At 38.9% G+C, this 26,368-nt stretch overlaps 1 protein-coding gene across 3 annotated transcripts in view; it reads right to left on the minus strand.

The window, feature by feature from the left end:
* Hmcn1 (hemicentin 1) overlaps positions 1-26,368 on the minus strand; it is a 427,483-nt gene that overhangs the window by 139,211 nt on the left and 261,904 nt on the right. For all 3 annotated transcript variants that reach the window (XM_029475879.1, XM_021160385.2, XM_029475883.1), the window contains 9 exons: positions 22,555-22,833; positions 21,668-21,949; positions 20,913-21,021; positions 19,907-20,076; positions 18,385-18,539; positions 15,017-15,140; positions 2,924-3,025; positions 1,962-2,138; positions 796-947 (listed from right to left, as the gene is read on the minus strand). In XM_029475879.1, the coding sequence (XP_029331739.1) occupies positions 796-947; positions 1,962-2,138; positions 2,924-3,025; positions 15,017-15,140; positions 18,385-18,539; positions 19,907-20,076; positions 20,913-21,021; positions 21,668-21,949; positions 22,555-22,833 (1,550 nt within the window). The remainder of the gene's footprint in view (positions 1-795; positions 948-1,961; positions 2,139-2,923; positions 3,026-15,016; positions 15,141-18,384; positions 18,540-19,906; positions 20,077-20,912; positions 21,022-21,667; positions 21,950-22,554; positions 22,834-26,368) is intronic.

A 26,368-nucleotide genomic window follows, 5' to 3' on the forward strand; every position in this document is an offset into this window, starting at 1 on the left:
ATATATATATATATATATATATATATATATATATATATATATAAACAGGTAGGTATCTGTTTTGTTGCTTAACCGATATATATCTGTTTTGTTCCTTAAAAATATCAGTGACCATCTCAACTCTTGGACAGGAGCTGGCAGACTTACTCAATGTTCAGTTGGCACAAAACTTCAATTTGTTAACAATAACAACAACTTCCAACAATACAGTATCTACCAAGGACGATGACATGCAAGCACAATAAAACAAGGGATGAATGTGCCCATGCTTCTGGGCTTCTAACTTGGAGTCAAGGCTGCTTCTGTGTTTTTAACTCAAAGTCAACGCACTGCCTTTAAATTTTTCTGAGACTCCAATTTCATTTTTCATAACGTCTCCATTATAATTCCCCTCCTTCGTCTTTTGATGTTTTTATGGACACATGTATGCTTTATGTGCCTCACAGATTCATTATTCCCAGACATTTAAACAAAATCCTACCACAAATTTCCTGTGCTTTTGGTTGATGACTATTCCTTGTGCCAGGGGTAGAAGCAGGCGTGAGCAAGGAGAAAACAGCTCTCTCCATAGCAGATGGGTTAAACTTAACCCGCACATGTGAGGGACAGCAGCTCCTAGCAACTGATGTGCTGTTCATGTGTGTCTATAGCAGGCATTTGTGGGTACATGTGCACAGACTCCTTTACAAACAACATTTGCTACCTCTTCCTCTCAAGTCTCTCTTCAACAGCTTCATGAATTTTGAGTATCCTGTGTTGACCACATTGTTCATAAAAAAAAAAAAAAGAAGATACCTGTATCCCATTAGAGAAGCTAGAGACTGGGCTCCCATCTTTCAGCCAGGTCAGACTGGGGGCAGGGATGCCTCGGGCTTCACATTCTAACCTTGCTAGATTATTCACCACCACCTCCACCATGGAACTGCTACCTGAGATCGAAGGAGGCACTGAAAAAAAAAGGGGGGGGGCAAACAGTAATGTCTGTCGTCACCACAGGACAATGAAAAACCATATGCAATTTCCATAATAATTTTTACAAGGTAATTTGTCCTTGTTATTTTGGCTGTTTCACGTCTAATCTGACATCTAATCACAGTAATCCTGTGAGTTATGTAGAGTATCGGTGTCTCAGCTTGGCAGAGGAGGATAAATCAGTGTTGCTGGCTATTTTAAGAGGTCAATTTTTAGTGTCGTCATACATTTGAATTTTAGATTATTATTATTGTGTGTATGCATGTACGCATGTACCTGTGAAGGTGAAAGGACAATTTGGGGAAGTGTGTTCTTTTCTTCTACCTTGTTGGGTCAGGGTTCCTCTTGTTTCTGCCAGGCTGTGGACTCCATGCTCACTGGCCCTTGAGCTTCAGAGAAACCCTATTGCCAGCATCCACCTTGGCATAGGAGTACTGGGATAACAAGTGGCTGCTGCCACATCAGGCTTTTCACCCAAGTTCAGAGAGTGCTTACGTCTGTTGAGCTATCTCAATGGCCCTGAGTGGATTATTGATTCCAGAGAGAGAAGGGGGAAGAGGAGGAGGGGGAGGGACAGGGAGAAGGAGGGGGAGGGGGAGAGGGAGAGGGGGAGAGAGCTTGTGTGTACACACATACCTTTCTCTATTTCATATGCTGTCATATTCTAATTGTCAATGTCTCTTAAAATCATTTCTTTAATATCCATGAGTGTTAGAGTTGCATTAACAAAGGTAGTATTGTTATTAGCTGGTGAAGCCATCACTAGTTATTTCAGCAAGTGATCTAAAGTAATCAACAGTGTGTGAGAACTGGGCATTTTAGTAGATGTCAGGAGTAGGAAAGCTTACCAGTTTCAGAGCACTGGCTCTTTAAGTAAAAATATCAATAGCATAGTTCTGTTGATTAATCACATTATAATTTGATAAGGGCATATGGTCACTATCCATATGATCATCACCCAGTATGAACCTGAGAGATGTATCGCGTACCATGAACTTGTAGGCTGTAAAACAGTTCTGTAGCTCCAGCAGAGTTAATGGCTACACATTTGTAGATGCCAGCATCTGAGATCTGAGCACTCCCAATCTCAAGGATCTGCCCTCTCTTCAAGAAGGCTGCACTGGCGGAGCCTGAGAGGGGATGGCTGTCTTTGTACCACGTGATAACTGAAGGAAAGGGGAGAGAAGTAAAGAGTTTCTTTTCAAAATTCAAGCAAATTAAGTTCAATCTGGAGTAAATACCTTAAGCCGTATACAACTAAATAGTGCTTTTGTTTGAGTTAAATTGGTCTAGATACCTCTTGAGGGTTGATTTTTAAGAGATGGTAATTCTAAGAAAACTATTGAGCCCAACCAATGAGTTCTGAAAACGAACCAATGAAAGGTATTGTTTGTATTCTTTCAAAACATCGATAGTACTTGAAATTTCTTAGCCTACCCCATTTACTTTATTGTGCACTTTCTACAAAACTGTTGATGTGTCAAGTCAAATCCCTCTGCTGTGTATAATATTGGATTCCATGATTTTTACCTATTATTATCAGTTCACAAGGATAGCCTATGACTGACAGAGAAATGTAGAACAAAATGACAGGGACGCTAGAAAGTCTGGGAATCAGGAGCAGCTTGGTTCATCCAACACCACTAATACTCTCTTAGAATATACCAATATTTTCCTAAGTACATAGACATACATTACAATGGTAAGTTTTGTGATCACAAGAGAGACAGGATGATAAGACATTTGCATATTTGTACATTAAGTAGAACAATTCTTTCATGCAATTAAAGGCTGTTAAAAATTCAAAAATATCTTCTCCCTAATGATACTATCACTTGAAATGTACCCTATCAGTTTTATTTGTTACAAACTGGTATATTATACCCATACCAATTTTGTCACTCTCAGAAACATTATGTGTTCATCAGCTGCAGAGGCAGTGTAAACATACCAGGAAGAGGCTTGCCTGTGGCTTTACATTCCAGCTGAATGGGGTTATTCACCACCACTGTCTCATTCCGAATCTTTCCGGCGTCATCCAGGCTTGGGGGTTCTGCAAGGCCCAAGCATACGATGAGGTCACACAAAAACGATATTTAAACTGAAATTGTCTTCTAGGTGGAAATGATATGTTTCCCTCTTTCTTAATAATAAGAAATATATAGTTGCTGCCATAGGAACAAAAGTAGAGTATACTATTAGAGAAAACTGAAAAAAAGATAAAAATTTATAGAATTTTCTGGGTCACCTACTTGCCTGAGATCACACAGGAAAATACTTTGGGCTATAGTTTACTAGTGTAGTGAATGAATGTTGAGCAGATCAGAGAATTTGCTGTGAGGCTGCGTCTCCTAGGAATGTCAGCAGCCACATTCACAAAGTGTCACCAAGATGTCTGCTTCAACATGAGCTGAGCAAGGACACCAAATGGACATGCCTGTGTGAATGAGGGAAAGTGCATGAGGCCTCATCCCTATGCAAAGAACCACAGGCAGCTAGGAGATGCTGAGAGCAGGGGAAATTGTCATCTCCAGGGCAGAGAGCATCGGTGGTTATCCTGTACCCAATGGTCAGCCCTGAAAAAACACTTATACGAGTAATAGCACACAGACCAAGGCGTTTATACTTAGAAATATTTATGTATATGAATATTACACATATGCAGGTAGCAACAATTAATGCAAAAATAGGGTATGAGTATGAATGGTAACAAAAAGGTGTGCATGGGAAAGTTTCCAGGGAAGGGGTGAAGGATATCATTATATCCCCCAAATAAAAGAAAGAGAGACAAAGTTGAAAGTATAATTTTTAAGTTCAGTTCACTGACTGAACTAAGGAAGAATTTCCTTTTGACATTAGACAATTTCCCCATTTGAACTCGTTCAGTGAAAAACTGAATATGCCTGAAAATACTGGAGTGCCTCAATACATTCTCTAAAAATCAGAATAAGGAGCCCTCATTACTCAGAAATGAAACCAGATATAAATTAGCATTCAGAATTTACAGAACTAATGCATTTTACAGATGAAAATACAATATCGGAGGTAAAGTCCAATAAATAAATCAAGATTGCAATTTGAATTATTTAGGATTTTTAATTAGTTAAAAATTTGTTTGTTTTGTTTTTTCTCTGTGTGTCCCTGGCTGGCATGGAACGCTCTGTAGATCAGGGTGGCCCCAAACTCAGAGATCTGCCTATCTCTGTCTTCCAAGGGCTGGGGTTAGAAGTGTGTGTCATCATCGCTTGATCTTAGTGATTTTTTTTTATTTTTAAAATTTTTTTATTTAAAAATGTTTAAAATTATCTCTTTTGCTTTTCTATTTATTCCTGGTGAATGCAACACACACACACACACACACACACACACACACCCACCACTGACAGTTTTCAGGAAGCATTAACATGAAAAGGTGGTTGGAGTTATGCCCAAACAACAATTGTACAATTGTATATGACATATTAATATATAAAACAAAAATCATTAAGTATGACAAAGCAACTTGCTTCGAAATCATTAAAATGTTATAAAATCCCATTAATAATCCTTCATAATTACAATGCTTTACGGGTTGAACAAATGCACAATTCTTTAAAAGCACTTAGAAACCAACTTTATCGTGGAAAAAAAATAAAGTTATAAAAGATTATAAAAAATCAAATTACCTGTTCAGGTTTATATAATTGTGTACATAGTTGTAGCTACCAAAGAATATACACTCTTTACAAATGTCACTAGTACATTAAGCCACACAATAGTGGTCAGTAGAGTACATTTAGTGGAGTTACAACAAGAGGAGCAGGAATTAATACCAAAAATATTAAACTGTGTACATGAAACAAAGCCCCATTGAAGATATGCTTCAATTCAGACAAAAGTATATGCTTAGAAAATTAAAAAAAAAATCAATCAGAAAGACTGATATTGGAAGCTGTTGCTGTCACTATAGCAGGGCACCATACAAGCAAACCCTTGAGCCCTAACTGATGTATTTCAAAGCATACATAATAATGGAAATAAATGTTCTAAGCTTTCAACTCAATTGGAATTATCTAACTCAATTATCTAAGAGGCTAGGAATAAAACCTCTTAGTTCATTGTAATTAATTTATCATAATAAAGCAAAAACCTGAGACAGCCACCAAAGAAAACAAACAAAAATTGAGAGCCAAAAAGATTTAAATTTAATGTATGATAAGTTTATAATAAAATCTGTTTCAGAGGGAAGTCCCTTTGTGAGTTTCTCTCGACATTTAGACTCACCCTAGAACCCCTTCTTCTTCACTCCCACAGTTCCATCTGTAGCCCTTTAGTTTAATGTAGTCGCCTTTCCTGTTTAAGTATGCCATTGTCTCTGTTTTGTACACTGAGACCTGATTACCAGGCCAGTGTTTAAGACTGACCCAAGCTCTGAGTACAGCTGCCATGGCTACCTGGTTTCCCAACTGTCAAAGAATACCAGCCAGCACATGGCCCATTCCTTCCCGCGCTCACTAAAACATTTGCTTAGAGCCTTCTGGACTGAAGTGACTGCTGAAGGCTCTGACAGTCCCAGCTGCTACAATAAAACCCTGTGGTGGGAATCAGAAGCACGAGGGCTGTGGAATGGCTTGGGTACTTTTTACATAAATAGAGAGCTTAAATAGAAAAAGATTGAACCTCATCAAGACCGACAGAGGAAGGTCTTGGAAAATCCATTCCTCAATTAGAGAAATAATAACACTGGAAACGTTACCAAAATTTTTTAGCTATTTCAGAATTTAGAAAATTAACCAAAGATGTGTAACCACTCAGAAGTCAAGTGTTTAATCAAGAAAAACAAACAAGGCCAACCTCATTAAAGATGGTGAACTTGTGACATTTTAACTCGCCCGATTCCCACCACTCAACCCAGGGCATCCAACCTTAAAAACAATTAGTCTCTGCTTGAGAGATGGCTCAACAGTTATGAGCACTTGCCCTCACAGAGAATCAGAGTTTGAGTCCCACCATTTACACTGCAATTTATAACTTCAGGCCCAGAGATTTCCAGTGCTATTTTTTGAGTTCCAAGGGTTTTGACATGCAAGTAGTGTACATACATATATGCAGGCAAAGCACTCACACACATAAAATGAGGAAAAGTATGTCTAAAGAATTAAAAACAAAATTCAAAAATGGAGCAGAGAATGAAGAAAAAGCTATCCAGTGACTGGCCCAACTTGGGATCCATCCCATGAGGAGGCACCAAACCCTGATACTATTACTGATGCTATGTTGTGCTTGCAGACAGGAGTCTAGCATGGCTGTCCTCTGAGAGGCTCTACCAGCAACTGACTAAGACAGATGCAGACACTTACAGCCAAGCATTGGGCTCAGATCAGAGACCTCTATCGAAGAGTTAGGGGAAGGATTGAAGGAACTGAAGAGGATGGCAACCCTATAGGAAGACCAACAGTATCAACTAACCTGGACCCCTGGGAGCTCCCAGAGACTAAGCCACCACCAAAGAACATACATGGTCTGGTCCACGGCCCCCAGTACATTCATAGGAGAGGACTGCCTTGTCTGGTCTCAGTGGGAGAAGGTGTGCCTAATCCTGTATGAGACTTGATGCCCCAGGAAATAGGGATGGTAGGGGAGGTTGTCAGGTAGGGGTGGGGGAGTTGGGGAGCATCCTCTCAGAGGCAAAGGGAAGCAGGTGGGATGAAGAACTCTGAGAGGAGGGAATGTGAAGGGGGACAACAGTTCGAATATAAATAAATGAAATAATTTAATTTTAAAAAATCCCCCCCCCAAAAAAAACCAAAAACCGAATAGTTCACATTCTCAGTAAATCATTAGGGTAAATATCAAAGTGGACTGCATGGATTTGGAGTTAATAAAAAACTTTACTTGGGAGCTTGGAGAGATGACTCTGGGTAGTTAAGAATACTGGCTGCTCTTCCAAAGGACCCTGGGTTCCACTCCCAGCATCCACAATGGGGGCTCACAACCAGCTACAACTCCAGTTCCAGAGTCTTACACACTTTTTCTTCCTCTACAGACTCCAGGCATGCATATGGTACACAGATACACATGGAGGCAAAACACCCAAACACATTAAATAAAATGATATAAAAATTAAACTCTATCATTCCGAGACAGCTGTTATCATTTGTCCTAGGACTCTTTTGCAGGATTTGCTGGTATTTAACTAGACTTAGAATATGCTTAGTGCAAATTTCTCTCAAGGGTATTTTAATTTTGTATAAACAGATTTTATTTGATTTGTTCACAGAGGTCACTAAATTACTTTCTGTTGCTTCTACAGTAAATCATGGTAAGCTTGCTAGCTTAGAGCAAGGCAGAATTATAAGTGAAAAGTTCACCACAGCCTCCTTGGGTGCAAACAGAGGTGCCAAGACAGCTGAATTCCTCTCTGGGGAAGTATGAGAAGGGAAGCTAACTGTTTCTTTAGCTATTCCAAATTCTAGAGACCATCTGAATTCTGTGGTTTGTAGCCATCTTCATCCCATTGAAACTAGTCATATCAGTCAGATTATACACAATTTAATGATCCTCATGATTGACTTAGCCCCTTCCAAGTAATCAGGGATACATTCCCCACTTTAAATGCAGCTGATTAATAACACTAATTTTGTCTTCCAACTTAATTTCCCTTTAATATATGAATTCCCATAGTAACAGTTGTCAAGAACCAGAGTTTGGACGTTTGGGCCAGTGTCAGGAACCACACATACACAAGAAGTAACCAGAAAAGTCTGGGCAATGACAGAGGCACGAGGATAGGCTTTTCAGAACTGTCACACTGCATTATTCTAAACAGCTTCTCTACAAAACTAAGATGTACAAGGAAAATAGAGCATGGGCATCCACAGAGCAAGAAGCAGAACAGGCTCTTCTCTGGGGAGTCCAGGTATTGGATTTGGAAGGCCACATTCTACACATTTCTCTATTCAGAATCATGGAAACTTTGCTTGGAGAGATAAATCAAAGGAAAAAAAAATAGAACCTTATGAAACACAGAGGGTGAAAGAAGGGGCAGGGTTGATTTAAAAAGCCAAGTAGGAACTCTGGAATCCCAGAATGCAGTAAGGGTCCAACAGCATCTTTGAGAAGCATGTTGGAAGAAGAAATAGTGGATGTGACAATAGCAAGGTCACCCAGGTTTGGAAGAAGAGATATAAACAATCTCTGAAGGAGTGAAGGGCAATATCAAACAGGACAGGAGTTCTGGAGAACAAGGGAGAGAAACAGTTTGGAAGAATAACTTAGAGAAATAGTGGTTAATTCTCCCCCAAGTCTGCAGAAAAAGAATTGGTTTCATATCCAATAAATAACACTAGTTTTCATCTTTGATAAGCTTAACAAACTCCTACTTGAAAAAAAAATCAAACAAGCATATAATACAACCAAACTGTTTCAAACCAAATGTGAAAGAAAAAAAAATCTTAAAACCAGCATGGGAAGAAAATGACTTATCATGTATAAGGTAAATACAGCAGCTGGTTTTTCATCAAAATATTAGAGTCTCAAAGGCAGCGGGCTAACAAATTAGAGGAGTAAAAGAAAGTGACTAGCAACAAAGAGCTCTCTAGCTAACAATTCTGTCCTTTGGCATTTAGGATTTCCCTAGATAAACAAAACAACAAAATCTCAAAAAGTTCAGTGCTAGCCCAAGTTCCACAAGAAATGCTAAAACAAAAATTTCAGTGCAGAAATTAATATGAAGGAATACATTAGGGAGACTGGTAAAAGTAACAAGAGAGATAAGGAAAAACACAGTAAAAACTATAAGTTTAGAGTGTTTTCTTTTCTTATTCATATGAAAGAAAATACCATAGAAAAATAATAGTAAATTAGGTTGCCTGGCAGTTGATGGAAAGGAAGGGAAAGAAAAACAGAGCTGCCTGGAAACAAAAATCATATATAACTAAACTTGAACCACTGTTAATTGAAAATTATGTTTGGGAATATTATTCAGATAGATGTGAGTTATAACCCTCAGTTCACACGCTACAAACAAAATTAAAATATCTATCTTAAGAATATATACCATTGGCTACTCCCAGGAAGGTCACAGCATTTATGTTTAAAAACAGCCATTTCCCTGAGCTGTCTCTTTCTTTTACCCAGGGTTATGGTTATATAAAATATATTCTCACAATAACTTCTAGGTTTGCTTCAGAAATAACATGCTAATTATAAATATATAGTTGTAAAAACAGAGTCCCAACATGCATTGAGAAAAATTATCGTTAAAAAATGGAGACATCAAAATCGTCCTTTGAATAACACACAAAATTAAGGTAACAAACAAATGAGGGAGATATCTGAAGTTGTCTGCTGGCTACCTTATATGCATACAGGTGACTTCACTTGTATATATATATATATATATATATATATATATATATATATATACACATGCATATCACATACACACACACACACACACACACACACACACACAAGCATATGCCACTCAGAAAGCTGAAGACCAAAGGCTCATATTCAGGTCTGCTCTTTGGTTGTGGGTAGCATCCCATGCTGACAAGAAGAAAATGGATTAGAAATACCCCAAATTTTTGAGTAGATGATTTGCCTTTTGTCTAGGGCCATACCATCCTGAACACACTTGACCTTGTCGATTAAATGCCTGAGAGAGTGCCAGCCTGTCTCCTGAAGCTTCTGTGGATCCTTTATCTCAAGTCAAAGAGAACAACATCATAAAGTCATGCAATATCTACAAGGAAAACCCAATGAATGTCTCTACCCAATACTGGAGATAAAAGAAATGTGATATAAATATGTATTTCCTCTATAGCATTTACGTGCTAGAGACTTGAATTAGGAGGTCACTGTTTTGTGAGGGTGAGAGCTACTCACTTCTCTTTTCTCTTCGCTCATTTCTTCTTCCTGAAACAGCATGTACACACCATGCCAAAACCACAGTACTGTCTTGAAACATTATGAGCTGAACTCTGTCTAGTCTTTCAGCCATTTGGGGCATAAACTGACTATGTCAAATCCTGGTTAAGTCTGAATTCGTTAAAGCTGATGTAAAAGTGACTTTTGTGACTTAATGCCCCCTATTTGGTGATATTTGAAAACAGTGGAAATAAATTAATCCACCCTGAAAACATAGATCAGCAGAATTCTGACCTCAACTTGGCCATGAAGAAAGAAACAGAACAGTTCCCTAGGACATTCCCAAGTCTCCACAAGGCCACAGGCAAGCTATTAAACAAAACACAGAAATGATAGAGAAACCTTGTTTGAGTGGGTGTTAGCAGATGTTAGCCAAGCAAATACTTTTAAATTATAAAATAAAAATAAGGAGTCCTCCTAATGTTTTTATGAGACAACTAATACAGACACAGAAGGGTTCCCAGCCAGCAGGAGAGGCAGCAGCCCTTCAGCATGGTTGTTAAAGGAGTACAGGGAGAAGGGCCAGGAGCCAAACATGTGTTTTGCCAAAAACGGTCCTCCTGCTACTATTTACAGATGCTGACTGGAAGACAGGCACCAAGCTAAGACTTTCATGTGTCGTCCTTCATTGAGACCTCAAACGACCCTCATGACTACACAGATTTATCATTATCTCTCCCGCCTTACAGTTGAAGACTCTTAGCTTTAAGATGATTCACATCTAAGCTTAGTGTCTTATAGATATTAGGAGACCATGTAAGACCCACATTTAAAGCCCATCCTTATACACTATAACTTTCTATTTCTCCTGGGTTTATCACCTTGGCTGATTTTTTTCCATAGGAAATAATTATGTGCAGATGAAATGAATGCTTGTGTTATTAGACTTCAAATAACTACTTGTCTGTAGAAACATCTGTCTCACTTGGCAAATATTTAGGGTTTAGATATAACTTCATAGTTTGGTCCAGAGAACAAAAACTTCCAGAATTATGAAACTTTTGATGATCAAAAAAAAAAAAAAAGACCACCTACTGAGGGCTCCTGCTGTTTATAACAGACAGACTCCATCCCTGGAAAATTTCATGAGACTGTTCCTTGTCTCATGGTCATGGTTTGGTGATCTAGTCCAAGACACCATGCCTCCTTCCTGCACTTATTTCAACTCTTGTTAATTTTTTTACAATGATGGAGAAGAATAGAATCATCTAAGATATTTTTATGAGAAATGAAAGCATTGAGTAATTGCAATACCGAACATTGTAGATTGAACATTTCGTGTGACAACCATAATAAGTGCCTAGTTTTAGAGTACAGTGACCATCTGCAAAGATTGGTTTAACAAACCTTAACTAAATGTGACTGCTGAGTTTGTTATATGAGTTAATAATGGAATGAAACTACATGATTGCTTTTCTATATATTTTCTTAATTCTTCTTTCACTTGGCTATCGTGAATTGGACATAGTATTTTGTAGCACTCACACAGTAAGAGAAGAAAGGGTATCATTTCTCCCTTATTCCAAGTACATTAGCTTCTATGACTGAACTCTTTATGAAGTCAAATTTGTATCTACAGTAATTGGAGAGACCAAGTCCAAATAATATGCAATTGTTTCAATATGTGCATCTTTAAGCAATTTCTTTCAAAACTTATTTTACATAGTTCTTCATATTTCACTAGATTGTCCTTTCAGCCTCTGAGGTCTATTCAAAGTCTTTAATTAATCAATTTCTAGGAAGTTCTTATATATTCACATCTCTAATTATCATCATGAGTATTAATATATGCATAGTAGAAGATAGATTCACGTTTGGAGCTTTGAGCTTTTAATGGGGACATTGCTGTCCTCAGCGCCAAGAGGAGACACAGCTTTTGTCCAGATTCCAGGCACAAGCATCTAGACAACCACTTCCTCCAGGTTCATCATTACAAACCCACTTCATCATTAGTCTCTGCTCGGGGAGATGAGCTGTTATCCAGACAAATGGATATCGCAGCAGATGGAATGTTTTAAGCTCTTGCTCAAGCTTACCTCTCTCTTGTGATTTGTGTGAAGGAGATAGTGCCATGTCCTCCATCTCGTCTGGCAGTCTCCATAAAGCTTTTCTCAGTGGCTAAGCCCTGTGTCTTTCTTTGCACATGAACTCAGATGGCTCTCACTTGCTTCCTGTCTCTTGTATGATGTTTCATCATCAAAGGATGTGCACCCAAGTTGTGTCTTCTGACAGCTGATGCTTTGCTATCATGTTCAGACTGTACATCTACATACTTATATTTTCCTTAGGTACTGTTTCCTTTGTTGCTTTTTATTATACTCCAGATAAATATTTTTCATCAACATATATAATAATAGGTTTCATTGTGACATTTTCATATATATATATGCCACTGTATTTGTTCCTATTTGATGAAGGATTTAATTTCTTTCAGGGACCCTAGTTTTCAGTTTTTCTGGAGTACACTGACAAAGCACTGCAGCACTCTTTACTGTTTGACTCAGTTTTTGTCCAAGTACTACCATTTTACTGGGTAAGGAGGATGGAAGGCAGTTCATGGAAGGAAAAACTACTACAGGACACACACAATTCTCCAACTCTTAAATGCGAGCAGAAACTCGAGGAGTTGCTGGAGCCAGCTGTCAGGGAACACTGTGATGACAGAGATAGACGTATGTGAAGCTTCATACATTAAAAGCATCTTGAAGACTAGCAGTGTCTCTGTGTTCTCAGCCTCTCCAGGATAAGGAGCCAATTAGAAATGGGTTACTTTTTGATATTATCTTTGCAATTAATTATTCTCCAGGAACATGTTTATATGTGCAAATGTGTTCACAGTGGGTGTTCCCATTTGATGAACCATGGACAGAAGAAATTAGTTTATGGAAAACATTTAAGGAACAAAATATTTTTGCTGGCTCACTCAAATAAAAGAAAATATGTAAAGAAGCAAATTAGGAGAATTCAATGACCCACTGACATTTTAGAAATCATTCAGTTTACTCTATTATATGTCAAAGAAACCAACTACCTAGTATGTACCTGGAATTAGGTTAGATTCTGGGATGTTATTTCAGTTTGGATCCCTAAGTAAATGTGAAATGAATATGTGGATAAAATAACATCTAAATAAATAGAAAGCTGGACAAACCACATGACTAAAACAAAATGAACAATGTGTACATGGAGATGTCAAAGCACTTCTGCAAAGGCCAGATCTTGTCCTGATAAACCTGTGGAGAACCAAAGCCTTCTATTCAAAGTCTTCTGTCTTCCAAGTTTTGAGTGAAGCCATGGTGTTGATGACATGCTCCACTGACACCCAGACACTCTATGAAAGCACCCAGGAGAAGATTCTGAGTCAAGGGTAGCTCCAATTCACAAAAAGAAAAGCCTTGCAAGAAAATTGCAGACAAAGTTGAGGCTCAATCCTGACACTTCATCTTTTTCAACAAAACCTTCTGTAGAGGATTATTGTTTAAAGTGACATGAATCATTTTAAAACACTGAAGAACGAGGAGATATCTCATAGGGTAAAGAACTTGCCACATAAGATAAGGACCCTGAGTTTGGCTCTGCAGATCCCATGTAAAAAGCTGGATGGGTGTGGCAGTCTATGGACACCCCAGAGCAGGAGGACAGAGACAGGAAATCCACAGAGCAAACTGGCTAGCCAGACTAGCCTAAATGGTCAGCCAAGACTCTAACTCAACAAATAAGGTCACTAGCAATTGAGAATGACAACTGACATCAACTTTTAGCTTCTAAATATGTACAACAGGTACATGTATGTGTGTGTGCATACACACATACACACATTTCTACACATGTGCACCACATACACATGGGCACACACACTTATTGAAATTTGAGCATCCTATTTAACAACCTGAAGAGTGAAGACTTTTATGAGCAACTGTAATTACAATGAATTATGTAGTTTTTTTTCCAGATAGGTGAAACTAAACATTTTCTTTCTACATTTGGAACTTATAGAAATGCTGTGTTTCTGTGGACACTTTGCCCCTTCTTAGAATTGGGAACAAAACACCCATGGAAGGAGTTACAGAGACAAAGGTTGGAGCTGAGACAAAAGGATGGACCATCTAGAGACTGCCATATCCAGGGATCCATCCCATAATCAGCCTCCAAACACTGACACCATTGCATACACTAGCAAGATTTTGCTGAAAGGACCCTCATATAGCTGTCTCTTGTGAGGCTGTGCCAGGGCCTAGCAAACACAGAAGTGGATGCTCACAGTCAGCTATTGGATGGATCACAGGGCTCCCAATGGAGGAGCTAGAGAAAGTACCCAAGGAGGTAAAGGGATCTGCAACCCTATAGGTGGAACAACATTATGAACTAACCAGTACCTGGAGCTCTTGACTCTAGCTGCATATGTATCAAAAGATGGCCTAGTCGGCCATCACTAGAAAGAGAGGCCCATTGGACACCCAAACTTTATATGCCCCAGTACAGGGCCAAAAAGTGGGAGTGGGTGGGTAGGAGAGTGGGGGGGAGGGTATGGGGGACTTTTGGGATAGCATTGGAAATGTAAATGAGGAAAATACCTAATAAAAATAGAAAAAAAAAAGAAATGTTGTGTTCCCTTGTCTCCTGTACTTACCAACCACCATTAAAGAGAGTTGTAAATGTGGGAATGCTAGTGACTACTTATCATCCTGCTGGTTTGATCTCCAGGCTGGCTGGCTGGATTAGCCTAATCAGCAAGTATCAGGCCAGGTGAGAGACCTTATCTCAAAAAGCAAGGCAGTTTAGGAAAATGGCAATAGTAGATACATACAAGTCACATTATACAGGCTCAGTCTATGCATGTGCTGATCAATCATTATAGAAGAGGTCATTAGGGAGTAGGAGGACATGGGAAGAGTTGGAGGTAGGAAAGGGAGGGGTGCATTGATATGAATATAAGATGCATGTATTACATTCTCAAAAACTTAAAATAAATAATAATAATTTACAAGGTAGCACAGGAGAAATGACACTGGTAGTTGATCTGTGACTCACATATTACTGGTGTTTGCTCACATGTGTGCACACCCCCACCTGCATGCACTCACACACATGCATACACACATTCAAGAGAGAGCCGTAAAGATGCTCTTACCATGTACATGCAGTTGAGTGTGCTGGTGTGCTTCTCCAGCTGCATTGGTAGCCACACATGTGTATCTACCAGCGTCTTCCAAAAGAGCCTTGGCAATTTGTAGAACTCTACCAGAAGACTGTATCTAATTGGGGACAGAAAGTATAGCAGTATTTTGTGTTTAGATTTAAAAAAAACCATTCACTGAGATAGAAAAGTTCACTTAAACATGTAGTGTTTACTTGTAGTGTTATATCTTAGTTAACTCAATATATGAGAACTAGAGCACTTCATTATGAATAAGAAAATAGGCTAATTTGCTTTAAACACTTATTCTTATTCATTTGAAGACACAAAATAAAATGACTTAAGGCTGGCCTGCTGGTATAATCATAAAACCCCATTGAATAAGAGACTGGACTGTAAAGCATGCGATGAAAATTTAAACTCTCTGAAAAAAAAAAAAACAACATGACCACATTTATTTAACACTTCATAAATGGTTTTAAGGCAACAATCCCTTTTGATGAAATTGTTACAGGGGCCAGAAAAACTGTAAAAGTTATAAAATATGAATAATAGGAATGCCGATAAATTCTTTCTCTCTCCATATCCCTCCCTTAAATCCATTGCAACCAGGCCTCTGCCACTTTAAAGCTGGTTAATCAGAGGTCATTATTTTAAAACTGACTGTTCCATAGTCACCAGTAAGATCTAATCGCATTGCCCAGTAGTCTCTGCAGTTAAATACATAATCTCTCTTACCATCCACAGCATTGGGTGCCCTGACTTCTTGATGGTCTGTACTCACTGGGCATTAAAGATAGAGTATGCCTCCACTCTTACTTTCAGGCTCCCCTAGGCCATTATTTTGTAGAAACTGCTTGCTCTTTTTGCTGCACTAACATGAATTGCAACTCCATCCAATCCCATGACTTTGGTTAAAAAAGCAAAAACAAAAACAAAGACGAAGCACACATCTGAATTTACAGCCTTAGCCTCTACTGGTCTCCTGAGCTCTATGCTCATAGTATTAGGACAGGTTATCATGCAAACTGTCCAGAACTAAGTTTGTAAACTATTCCTCATATTCCTAAAACTGACTTGTCATTGGATTTTCCCAGTCTTGCTTAATGGCGCCCACAATTTTTCCAGTCATCTGGGTTTTGGCACCCATGTTGACGTCTATTAATTATACCACAGCCGTGTGTCTCAGGTCTCCTGTTTTCCACGTCCACTACCACTGTGGGATTATGATGGTTTCTTAAATGATGCTCCAGTGTCGCCAACCTCCCCAGTTGTTAATCTATCTTACACACTGTTGCCAGAATAATTTATTTAAGATGGAAATTTGATCCCTTCCCTAGTCTGCTTTCAAACCTCATTCATGGCTCCCCACTTAGCCCAGGAGGAAATCTGAACTCAGCACAGCCCTCTGGGCTCACCACATTCCAACCCCAAATGATCTCTCCATGGTCTCAAGTGAATTCCCAGCTAACCTATTTTCCAGTCAAGCTGTACAGTCACACTAAGCAGTGCATATGTTTTCACCCCTATAATTTTGCACCTGGCTTTTAATGCCACAACTTCTTGACACTTCCATTGGCTTTATCTCTCATCTTTCCTTTGAGTTCTTTATGCTTTGGGTTTATTTATTTGTGCCCAAAGTTTGAAATATTAACAGTGTGCCAATACTAGCCATATCATTCCGCTGCTCTCCACAACCACTGACAATGACCCACTGACATGTCCACCATTTCCACCAGTGTGATGTGAACTCCAGAAGCCTGAAACTAAAATCACAATACTTTCCCTTATGCTCTTCTAGAATGTCCCATCTCACTGGTGGTCGGTTTCAGCCCTGTAATTTTGTAGTTTACCATCTCAGGAGTTTTCCTTAAACGCCTCCTGCATCTCTCATCTTTCAGAAACTGTCATCAATCTTCAATGAATTGACTACTGTATCAAATTATCCTCTTCTCTGTAACTAGTGTACAGTACCAAATTTCTACCTGTCTCCTAGAGAAATGCAAATTGGTTCTAACAGATTTTGCATATCAAGTCTTAGCTCACCAACTAAATTTTTCAGGAAGGATGCAAGTTGACTTTAGCCATGTAGTATATATAGCAGTGATTTCACCAAGGATGTCCCATACAAATGATGTCATGTACTTTCAAGTCCAAGTGTACCCTAGGCTCTGCCATCTAGGGTTGAGGAGGTATATTATGATGTCTATTCAGTGATGAAAGTACTGAATTGTCTTTCTTTCTATATATCATCCATGTTGAGTAGTGTGTGACTTTACTTAAAGTGTAAGCCTGCTCACACCTCTCCTCAGTTCAAACTCTTTGAGCCTCCAATTGCTTTTGCAAAGACAAGGAAGTTAGTATTGTGTAAGTGGTTCCTACACTCGCCACTGCTGTATGCCAGCGCCTGTCTTCCTTTCCTCTCCTCCTCGGACCACTGTCTGCATTCAGATCCTGAAGAGAGAGCACGCTCTTCTTAAGGTGTTTGTCCATACCCACACTCTTAGCTGCGTCTTTCTTTTCCACTTGATCCTCAGAATTCTGTCCAAAGGCTTTCTCATTAGATTGTCTGGACCTCTCTATATTCCCTCTTTAATATAGTCATTAAATTTTAAACCATTTGTATGATGAGCTCATGAATCTCTCTCCCTCTCCCTTCCCTTCCCCATCCCCCCTCTCTCTATTTCTATCAGTATCCAAGATAAACAATCATTTACCTAGACTACATCTGAAGTCTGTATGCTGAGTTTTCTTTCATACAGAGGTGTAAGTTTAATTCTACCAGATATGGAGCAGACTTAATAAGCAAACAGACATCTGTATCATGTCTATTAGAGAAAGAACTCAAGATAGGGATTCATGAGCTTGCTTAGGGCAGGCTCAAACTTGCTCTGTAGCCACAGTAGGCTAGAATATCAATCCTCCTGCTTTAGGCTTCTGAATAACTGAGTATACTCACTTATACCACCCAGTTTAGCTGTTTCTGATATTTAAGCACATCAGTTACTTAATATGGTTAGAAATCTGTCATCTGCTCAACTGTTTACCTAGTTTCTAATTCTTTAAATATTCACTAAGACATAATTAAATGCCAAGAGGGCACAGTCAGCGTTTTAGACAGAAATAATTTTAATTCATTTGATATCAATTTTGGAAGGCATAAATCAAAACTATCAATTTCTATACTAAAATCTCTATCAGTTGGGTTATTTAATTCTATTAAGAAATGAAGGAAAACATATTTTAACCAAATTTCTGCCAACTGTGCCCTCTAGGAAAGTCTATAACTAAAGAAGAATGAGATGACAGAATTAGCAAGACCTATGAAGCTGCCTGAACCTGGCTCAGTATCTTATACTCACTCTGAGGTTCCCATGGGCAGTGTTCACAGGCTGGTCATCCTTTAGCCATGTAATGGATGGGTTTGGAATGCCATTGGCTATGCACTGCAAGGTAACCGGCTTGTATCTCACCACAGTCTTCTCAGGAAGGTCTGAGGACTTGATTGTTGGAGGAACTGGATGCAAAGAAGGATGGGAGAGAATGAAAACCACAGCCAATGATGTCACAGAAGCCAAAGCATGTGTGAGGTGCCCACACTTATATGGGCAGCACAAAAGAACTCTGGGTTAGATAAAGAAAACTCTAGGCATAAAGTTGGGTTATGTGTGTTGGATGGATCTGGAAGGAGGTTGAGGAAGAAATGGATGTGTGTGATCAAGTTATATAATATGCTTGTATAAAATTCTCAAAGAATTAATAAAATTAAAATATGTAAAGGGACCTGAAACTTTAAAATTTTAAAAATAATAATTTAACATTAATATTAAATAATTAGATAAATAACTTAAATATTGATTTAAGTATTTAAAATATTAATTTAGACAGAAATAATTTATTTCAGAAATAATGAGACAACTTTATCTTACATTTAAATTATAAATTTTGGCCATTTTAGATAACACTCATTCTTAATTCTGAGTCTTAATTATTCAAATAACCAAAATGTCCCTATGGTTGCTGATACCTCACATGTACATTTGACTCATATCTATTGGCTTCTTTTCTCAACTGATAATTAATATCCATTTCTCTGAAGTGCCCTCATTAAACTAGCTTCACATTTGTCTAGGAAGGCTGACTGAACCTGAGTCATCAAATGATTGAAGCATCAAATGATTGAAGCTCTTTAGCTCTCTCTACAGAATCTGGAATTGAGACTGGGGACTAGATTTGTTTGTGTTTAATTGTGGGACATAGAAAAACAAAATTTAAAAGAGAGTCTACAGAGACAGAAGGAAGAATGTAGTTGACATTCACATTCCTCTCCTGTGCATCCAAATGGCTCTTCAGTTTCTGGTTCCAGTCCCTTCCTTCTCAAGTTCTGCTGGCAAGAGGGACACATAATGCCCTGGCAGAGGTTTGTTCTTGTCATTAGATTCATGGTCATAACCAGTATGGGCCAGTTCTGTGAATGTACTTATGTTCCTGGAGCCTGCAACTGTACCCTAAGCCTTGCTTCTGGAAAACACTGTTTATAATCATTCCTGCTTGGGTCAAATCTTTAAAGCTTGACATAACCCCATTTACTGGGAAGTTACTGCCTTCCTCTTTTCTCCCATTCTCTCTCCCTCACCACCCTTTGACACCCCATTCAATACACTTGCTAACACTTAACCTTTGTCTAACCAAATTCACATGATACTTGGGATGAATCTCTGCACCAGGAAGAGAATCTGCCATATTTAATGACAGCTGCCCTTTTCGCATTACTTTACACAACTCAAGATTTCTCCAGATGACTCTAACTCCCATCTGAATTAGATGATGAATAGAGCCCAGGGTAGTTTCAAATGTACTGCACCCATCTCTTCTTTAGCATACCATGAACGGTCACTTCAAACTCCTTCCTCTGGTCCCCTGCAATGTTTGTTGCCACACACTGGTAAAGGCCTGTGTCTGACACCTGAGCCTGAGCAATAACGAGTTTGCGTCCATTTAGTAAGATCTTGAATCCATCTCTTTCATCAATTAACTGACCACCTTTTAGCCACCTATGAAAAAAGGCAAAAAGTAATTTATATGCATATTGCATATAAGCATTTTTCTAGAAGTTGTGTGCATGCTATATTTACTACCTGCTATTCATTCACCTAATCTCCTAATTGACTGCTATAAAATAAATACGGAGAGAAGAAATCAAAAGGAAATGGTCTCTCGGAGAGACTGGCAGAGAGTTGGAACTTAAGAAACCTATAATAAGTTCATTATCCTTCAGTCAGGTTAGGTTGCAAAAAGGAACAAATGAGACTGTGCACTGTAATATTTAATTAATATTAATCAATGAGATGCAAATGAGCTTCCAATGTTTGTAAATCAAATACTGAAATCATAGAGTTTTATACTTTGGGTGGTTATCATTTTATAATTGATTAACCACAGTCATCCAAATATTCTTTTGCATGCTTCATACCACTTTAGAATAGTAAATTGTATGCTTTGAGAACGTTAAAGGAGACAGGCAATCAGAAAAAGAATCTAAGAATGCTTTGAGCTCTTCCATTTCCCATATGTTTCTATTATTGTTTTTATTTGGTAGTCTGTTACACATGTCCGTGCCTCAGGGCGATCTGATGTTCCTAGTGCTTAATACTCTATGCCTTCTGACTAAAAATAGAATTTCTGAGGTAATATATAGAACTTTCTCCAAGTTCTCATATGTCATTTTGGAGTACCAAGAACCAGCTGCTTTATATAGAGACTACATCTTCTCAAAGAGGAAGAGGATTTTGAACTGATACTTCTCAATGTCAAAAATCGTTCCAGACAACTCCAAACACTTATATTAAAAAGTGAGAGAGGTATTTAGAAGACATACCAAAATGCTTACATGATAGTTGGTGCGGGAGAGCCTGAGACCTGACAGTCTAGCTCCAGTAAGTTATTTGCCAACACAATGAAGTAAGATGTTTCCTCTCCTCCTTCCACAGTCGGTGGCACTAAAAAGAAAGACAGATCAAAACAAAAAGACAGACTGTAACAAGCAAAGAAATGTCTATATCAAATGACTCGAAGTAGTCGCTTAGAAAGTTGATATCATTCACAGGAGTTTAATACTCAAGGGGTTTGAAGATATATGCCTTTTACAATAAGCACTTGCCAGGATAAATGTACTTCTGTCACTGGGAAATGTTCTCTGTCACACACTACAGTGCCATAGATGCTATGCTAATGTAAAGCTTATCCTTGTTTCATACTGTTTATTTTCATAATAACATCCACATAAGAACCTTCAGCTTCAATTATAGACTCTCAAGATTGCAAGGTAATTTGTCCCGGTCCAAAAACTCTTTTCTGCAGTTGGACACAGTGGATATGACAAAAGTGCACCTTGTCACTCACTGCAACCCGTGGTGGACAGAGTTAAGAGAGTGCCCTGGCAAGAGCAAAGCACAGTCATTAAAATCAGTGATGAGCTGCATGGATTTCAGATCAGGGGACTCTACTGAGAACCCAACCACTTGAACGAACTTGAAAAGTCCACTATACCTGAACTCAGATTGCATTATTAGTACATAATCCAACATGTGTTTAGTAATCCAGCACTGTGAGTCTGAGGGTCCAGGCCCTGGTATCCGTACTTACCCAAGACATCAACTTCATACTTGATTTCCCGTTCTCCTGCCACACTGGTAGCTACACATATGTACTGTCCCCGATCAACTTCTAGGGCACTCAAGATTTCGAGCTTCTTCCCACCGGCTTCGATGTGGATGTTGTCACTGGCTTTCACAGGCACGCCATCTTTTAACCAAGTGAGAATGGGAGGAGGGTTGCCAGCAGCTTTGCACTCCAGGATCAATGACTGACCAATAATGACTTGCTTATTTGAAGGAGTGGTCAAGTCACCTTCGATTATTGGAGGAACTGAGAGGGAAAAATAGTAATATTTCAGATAGTCCTTCTCCCAGTCATAAAAGAACAGTAAATAAAAAAGAAACTTTTTCTCATACACTTTGACCACTGGAACTTCCTACGTGCCTGTTTCCCTCTAAGCTGGTAAGGGAAGAATTTCTTGGTTCAGCCGATCTACAACTCTTCTATTTATTCTGGAATGCTATGGATCACTGGGCTAACAAAAGACAAAGCACAGAGAGTGATCTTACTCCTAACAATCACTTTTCCTTATTGCTGAAAACCAAATGGTTAAGATGCTACAAGTTTCAAATGAAAGGGTTGGAGGTTAAAGGAATAAACTAAGTTTTGCTAACCTTAGCTTCTATAAATATTTTTCTGTATTATAACAAAATCTTCCAATTCTTATCTCTATACTGTGAAAAAAAAACTCACACCAAGGCTTCACTAGTGAAGCAGTTAGATGACAAAATATTAGAAAGCCTGGTCTACAGAGTGAGTTGGGCTACACAGACAAACCCTATCTCATAAAACCAAAAAAAAAAAAAAAAGAAAGAAAAGAAAAAGAAAAGAAAAGAAAAAAAATAAAGCACTCAAAGATATCTATATATCCTTACCATAGATGTCAACACGGAATGATTTCTCAGCTGTTCCAGCAACGTTGGCTGCATGACATGTGTATGTTGCTGAGTCAGAGACCTGTGCTCTCTGAATGTGGAGAAGTTGTCCTTTGTCAATATAAAGTGCTTGTGAGCTGGATGTGACTACCTGGCCATCCTTATACCAAGTAATGGCAGGCACTGGGAGCCCCCGTGTCTCACATTCCAGTTTAACTACGCTGTTGAGCAATGCTGATATTTCTGTGGTAACGTTGCCTCCTTTAATACTAGGTGGAACTAAAAAAGATTAAAAACAAATGTAAGTTTAACATCTGAATCACGATAGTAAATGCTATGGTTGCCTACATTTTTAGTTTAATGAAAATGTGTATTAATGACAGTAAATCTGTGGTCATCTAGAGTTGATTATCTAGATCTCAAAGTCCAAACTGTCTGTACCACTTTCCTTTCTGGCTCCAGATTTCAGAACAACAGCAAAGTCACAGATATTTCAGTCACTTGTGAGCTAGATCATATTAGAGTAGCCAGGCAAGTTAGTAACAAAAACAAAGCAACACAAACCAAAGTCTTTAAATTAAAGTTCAAAAATCATATCAAAAGAGTAAAAAGGAAAAACAAACAAACCTGACACTATTACTGATGCTATTTTATGCTTGCAAACAGGAGCCTAACATGGCTGTCCTCTGAGAGACTCTACCAGCAGCTGACTGAGACAGATGCAAATACTTAACAGTCCACCACTGAACTGAGATCAGAGACCCCTGTAGAACAGTTATGGGAAGGATTGAAGGAACTGAAGTGGATGGTAACCCTATAGGAAGAGCGACATTATCCACTAATCTAGACCTCTCAAAGCTCCAAAATACTAAGCCACTAACCAAAGAGCATACATGGGCTTGTAGATGGCCCCTGGCATATATGTAGCAGAGGATCACCTTGTCTGGCCTCAGTGGAAGAGGATGAGCCCAATCATGTAGACACTTGATGCCTCTAGGAAAGGGAATGCTGGGGTGGGGGACAGGAAGTAATTGGGTGAGGGGTTGAGGGAGACCCTTTCAGAGACAAAGGGGAGAGGGGATGGGGTCAAGAACTCTGGGAAGAGGGGCTGGGAAGGGGGCAACATTTGGAATATAAAGAAAATAATTTAATGAATTTAATAAATGTAAAAAATATTTAATAAAAATATTTTTAAAAAATAAATTCTCAGAAAAAAATTATGAGAGCTGAAGAGATATATCCAGAGAAAGTCAGTTGATGATTGTTAGGACTCCAGTGAGAATGAAGGAGGACATGATGACTCTTGGGGCGTTATGCATAGTCGGTTTCAAAGGGCTACTTATTTTGTTGACTATTCTTGCCTTTGACACAATGACAGATATTACTATTGCTAAGCTGTCCTGGCTTATCTGGGGAGTCAATGCAAAGTTTGGCCAAGTGAAGGATTAGTCACTAAAAACAATCTGTGTAGAACAAATATTGACAAAAATCCTCCTCAGGAATTCCAAGCAACACTATCTGAACTGGAATTTGCTAAGATTTGTCACAACTGCTGATGGTTAAAAAAATAAAATAAAATAAAATGGAAGCAAGAAAAGAATTAGTGACTTGTCCAGAGCTTAGATGTGTGGAGTTTAAACATCTGTGCACTGTGACTGTATCATTTCTTAACAAGTCCTTCGTGCAGAATGGCTGTGTGTTAATGAGTCCCTGGTGGCAATGGTGTGTTTTATTTGTTGTTAGTGACATGGACACCAGTAATCCTGTGACCATCCCAAGAGGCAGAACTGAATAACCAGGCATACAGCAGCTGCCTGCCTTGGCATAGGTGATGTTTCATTTGTTAAGTTCAGGGAAGAGACTAAATGTCCTTTTCTTTCTCGATGAAAAGAGGTACGTTTAAATATTGTTACCAAGTGCTGAAGAGCTTTAGAAATTCATTTTGTTTTAAATGGTGTTTTTCATTCATTTCAATTTAAAATTACAATGCAAGACACTAAATATGCAATATTAGTATTGTAGTGGTTATTTGATTCTTTCAAACTCAAGGAGTGTAAGGCTACTTAATACATTTCTTGGGCTGTCAAAAGTTCACATTAGAACCGAGATCTTTATTCACCCACATTTTTATTTTATCTTCTGAATCCAAACAACTATTCTACCAATGTTTGATATAGATGCAAGAGTCCATATCCCAGACATACCTATTTATTCTTGATACAGAATCTTCCATATAGTTTTTAACTAGAATTGATTAATTGCCCATTTGTAATGGAATGCCAAAAAGCAAATATCAAAAGAGTACAATCAAGTGTTATAAATTCTTTCTTGGAAATGAATGTATTCAGTAACAGTCATGTTAAGCCCTTCCGGTTGGCGCCAGCACCAGGTCACCTTGGGCGCATAGTCGGCGGACTCCCCCAAGGTCCTGAGAGGACTCTCCACACGATCTTAGGACCACCGGTGAGTGGAGCACAACTTCTGCTCCATTCCAATCACAGGGGACCAGCATTAGTGAAGCAGAAAACCCCCAGATAAGACCAGGGTCACAAGCCCCTTCTGGTCGGTGCCGGCACCGGGTCACCTGGGCAAGGAGATGGAGGACACCCCTAAGGTGCCTAGAAGACAGCTTGTGAGGCAGACCCCATTTTGGGCTCCAGATATCTGGGCACCTTCCCTGCTAGAGGACAGGTATCCTCCCCACCCAAGAGGGCTTTGCCGGAACACCTTGGGAAGCCATCTTGGTTCCCAGATCCCTCTGAGACTAGTCTGTGCAGGTGAGAGTGTGGACTACAGAAGCTAACAGCTTCTGGACAGGCCCTGTTTCAGGCCTTCATCTTCTGCCAGAAGGCAGGTCCAAATGCCAGATATCTGTGTGCACCTTCCCTGCAAGAGGAGAGCTTGCCTGCAGAGAGTGCTCAGACAACTAAAACTCAGGAGAGAGCTAGTCTCCCAGGTCTGCTGATAGACGCTAACAGAATCATGGGAGGAACAAGCTCTAACCAGAGACAGCTATAACAACTAACTCCAGAGATTACCAGATGGCAAAAGGCAAATGTAAGAATCTTACTAACACAAATCAAGACCACTCACCATCATCAGAATGCAGCACTCCCACCTCACTCAGTCCTGGGCACCTCAACACACATGAAAAGCTAGACCTAGATTTAAAAGCATATCTCATGATGACGGTAAAGGACATCAAGAAGGACTTTAATAACTCACTTAAAGAAATACAGGAGAACACTGCTAAAGAGTTATACGTCTTTAAAGAAAAACAGGAAAACATAACCAAACAGGTAGAAGTCCTTAAAGAAAAACAGGAAAGCACATCCAATGAGAATGAACACAACCATACTAGACCTAAAAAGGGAAGTATACACAATAAAGAAAACCCAAAGAGAGGCAACTCTGGAGATAGAAAACCTAGGAAAGAAATCTAGGACCGTAGATACCAGCATTAGCAACAGAATACAAGAGATGGAAGAGAGAATCTCAGGTGCAGAAGATTACATAGAGAGCATCAGCACAACAATCAAAGAAAATGCAAAATGCAAAAAGATCCTGACTCAAAACATCCAGGAAATCCAGGACACAATGAGAAGACCAAACCTACGGATAGTAGGAGTAGATGAGAATGAAGATTTTCAACTTAAAGGGCTAGCAAATATCTTCAACAAAAGTATAGAAGAAAACTTCCCAAACCTAAAGAAAAAGATGCCCATGAACATACAAGAAGCCTACAGAACTCCAAATAGACTGGACCAGAAAAGAAATTCCTCCCAACACATAATAATCAGAACAACAAATACAC

Source organism: Mus caroli, chromosome 1, assembly GCF_900094665.2.
Source record: "Mus caroli chromosome 1, CAROLI_EIJ_v1.1, whole genome shotgun sequence".
NCBI lineage: Eukaryota > Metazoa > Chordata > Mammalia > Rodentia > Muridae > Mus > Mus caroli.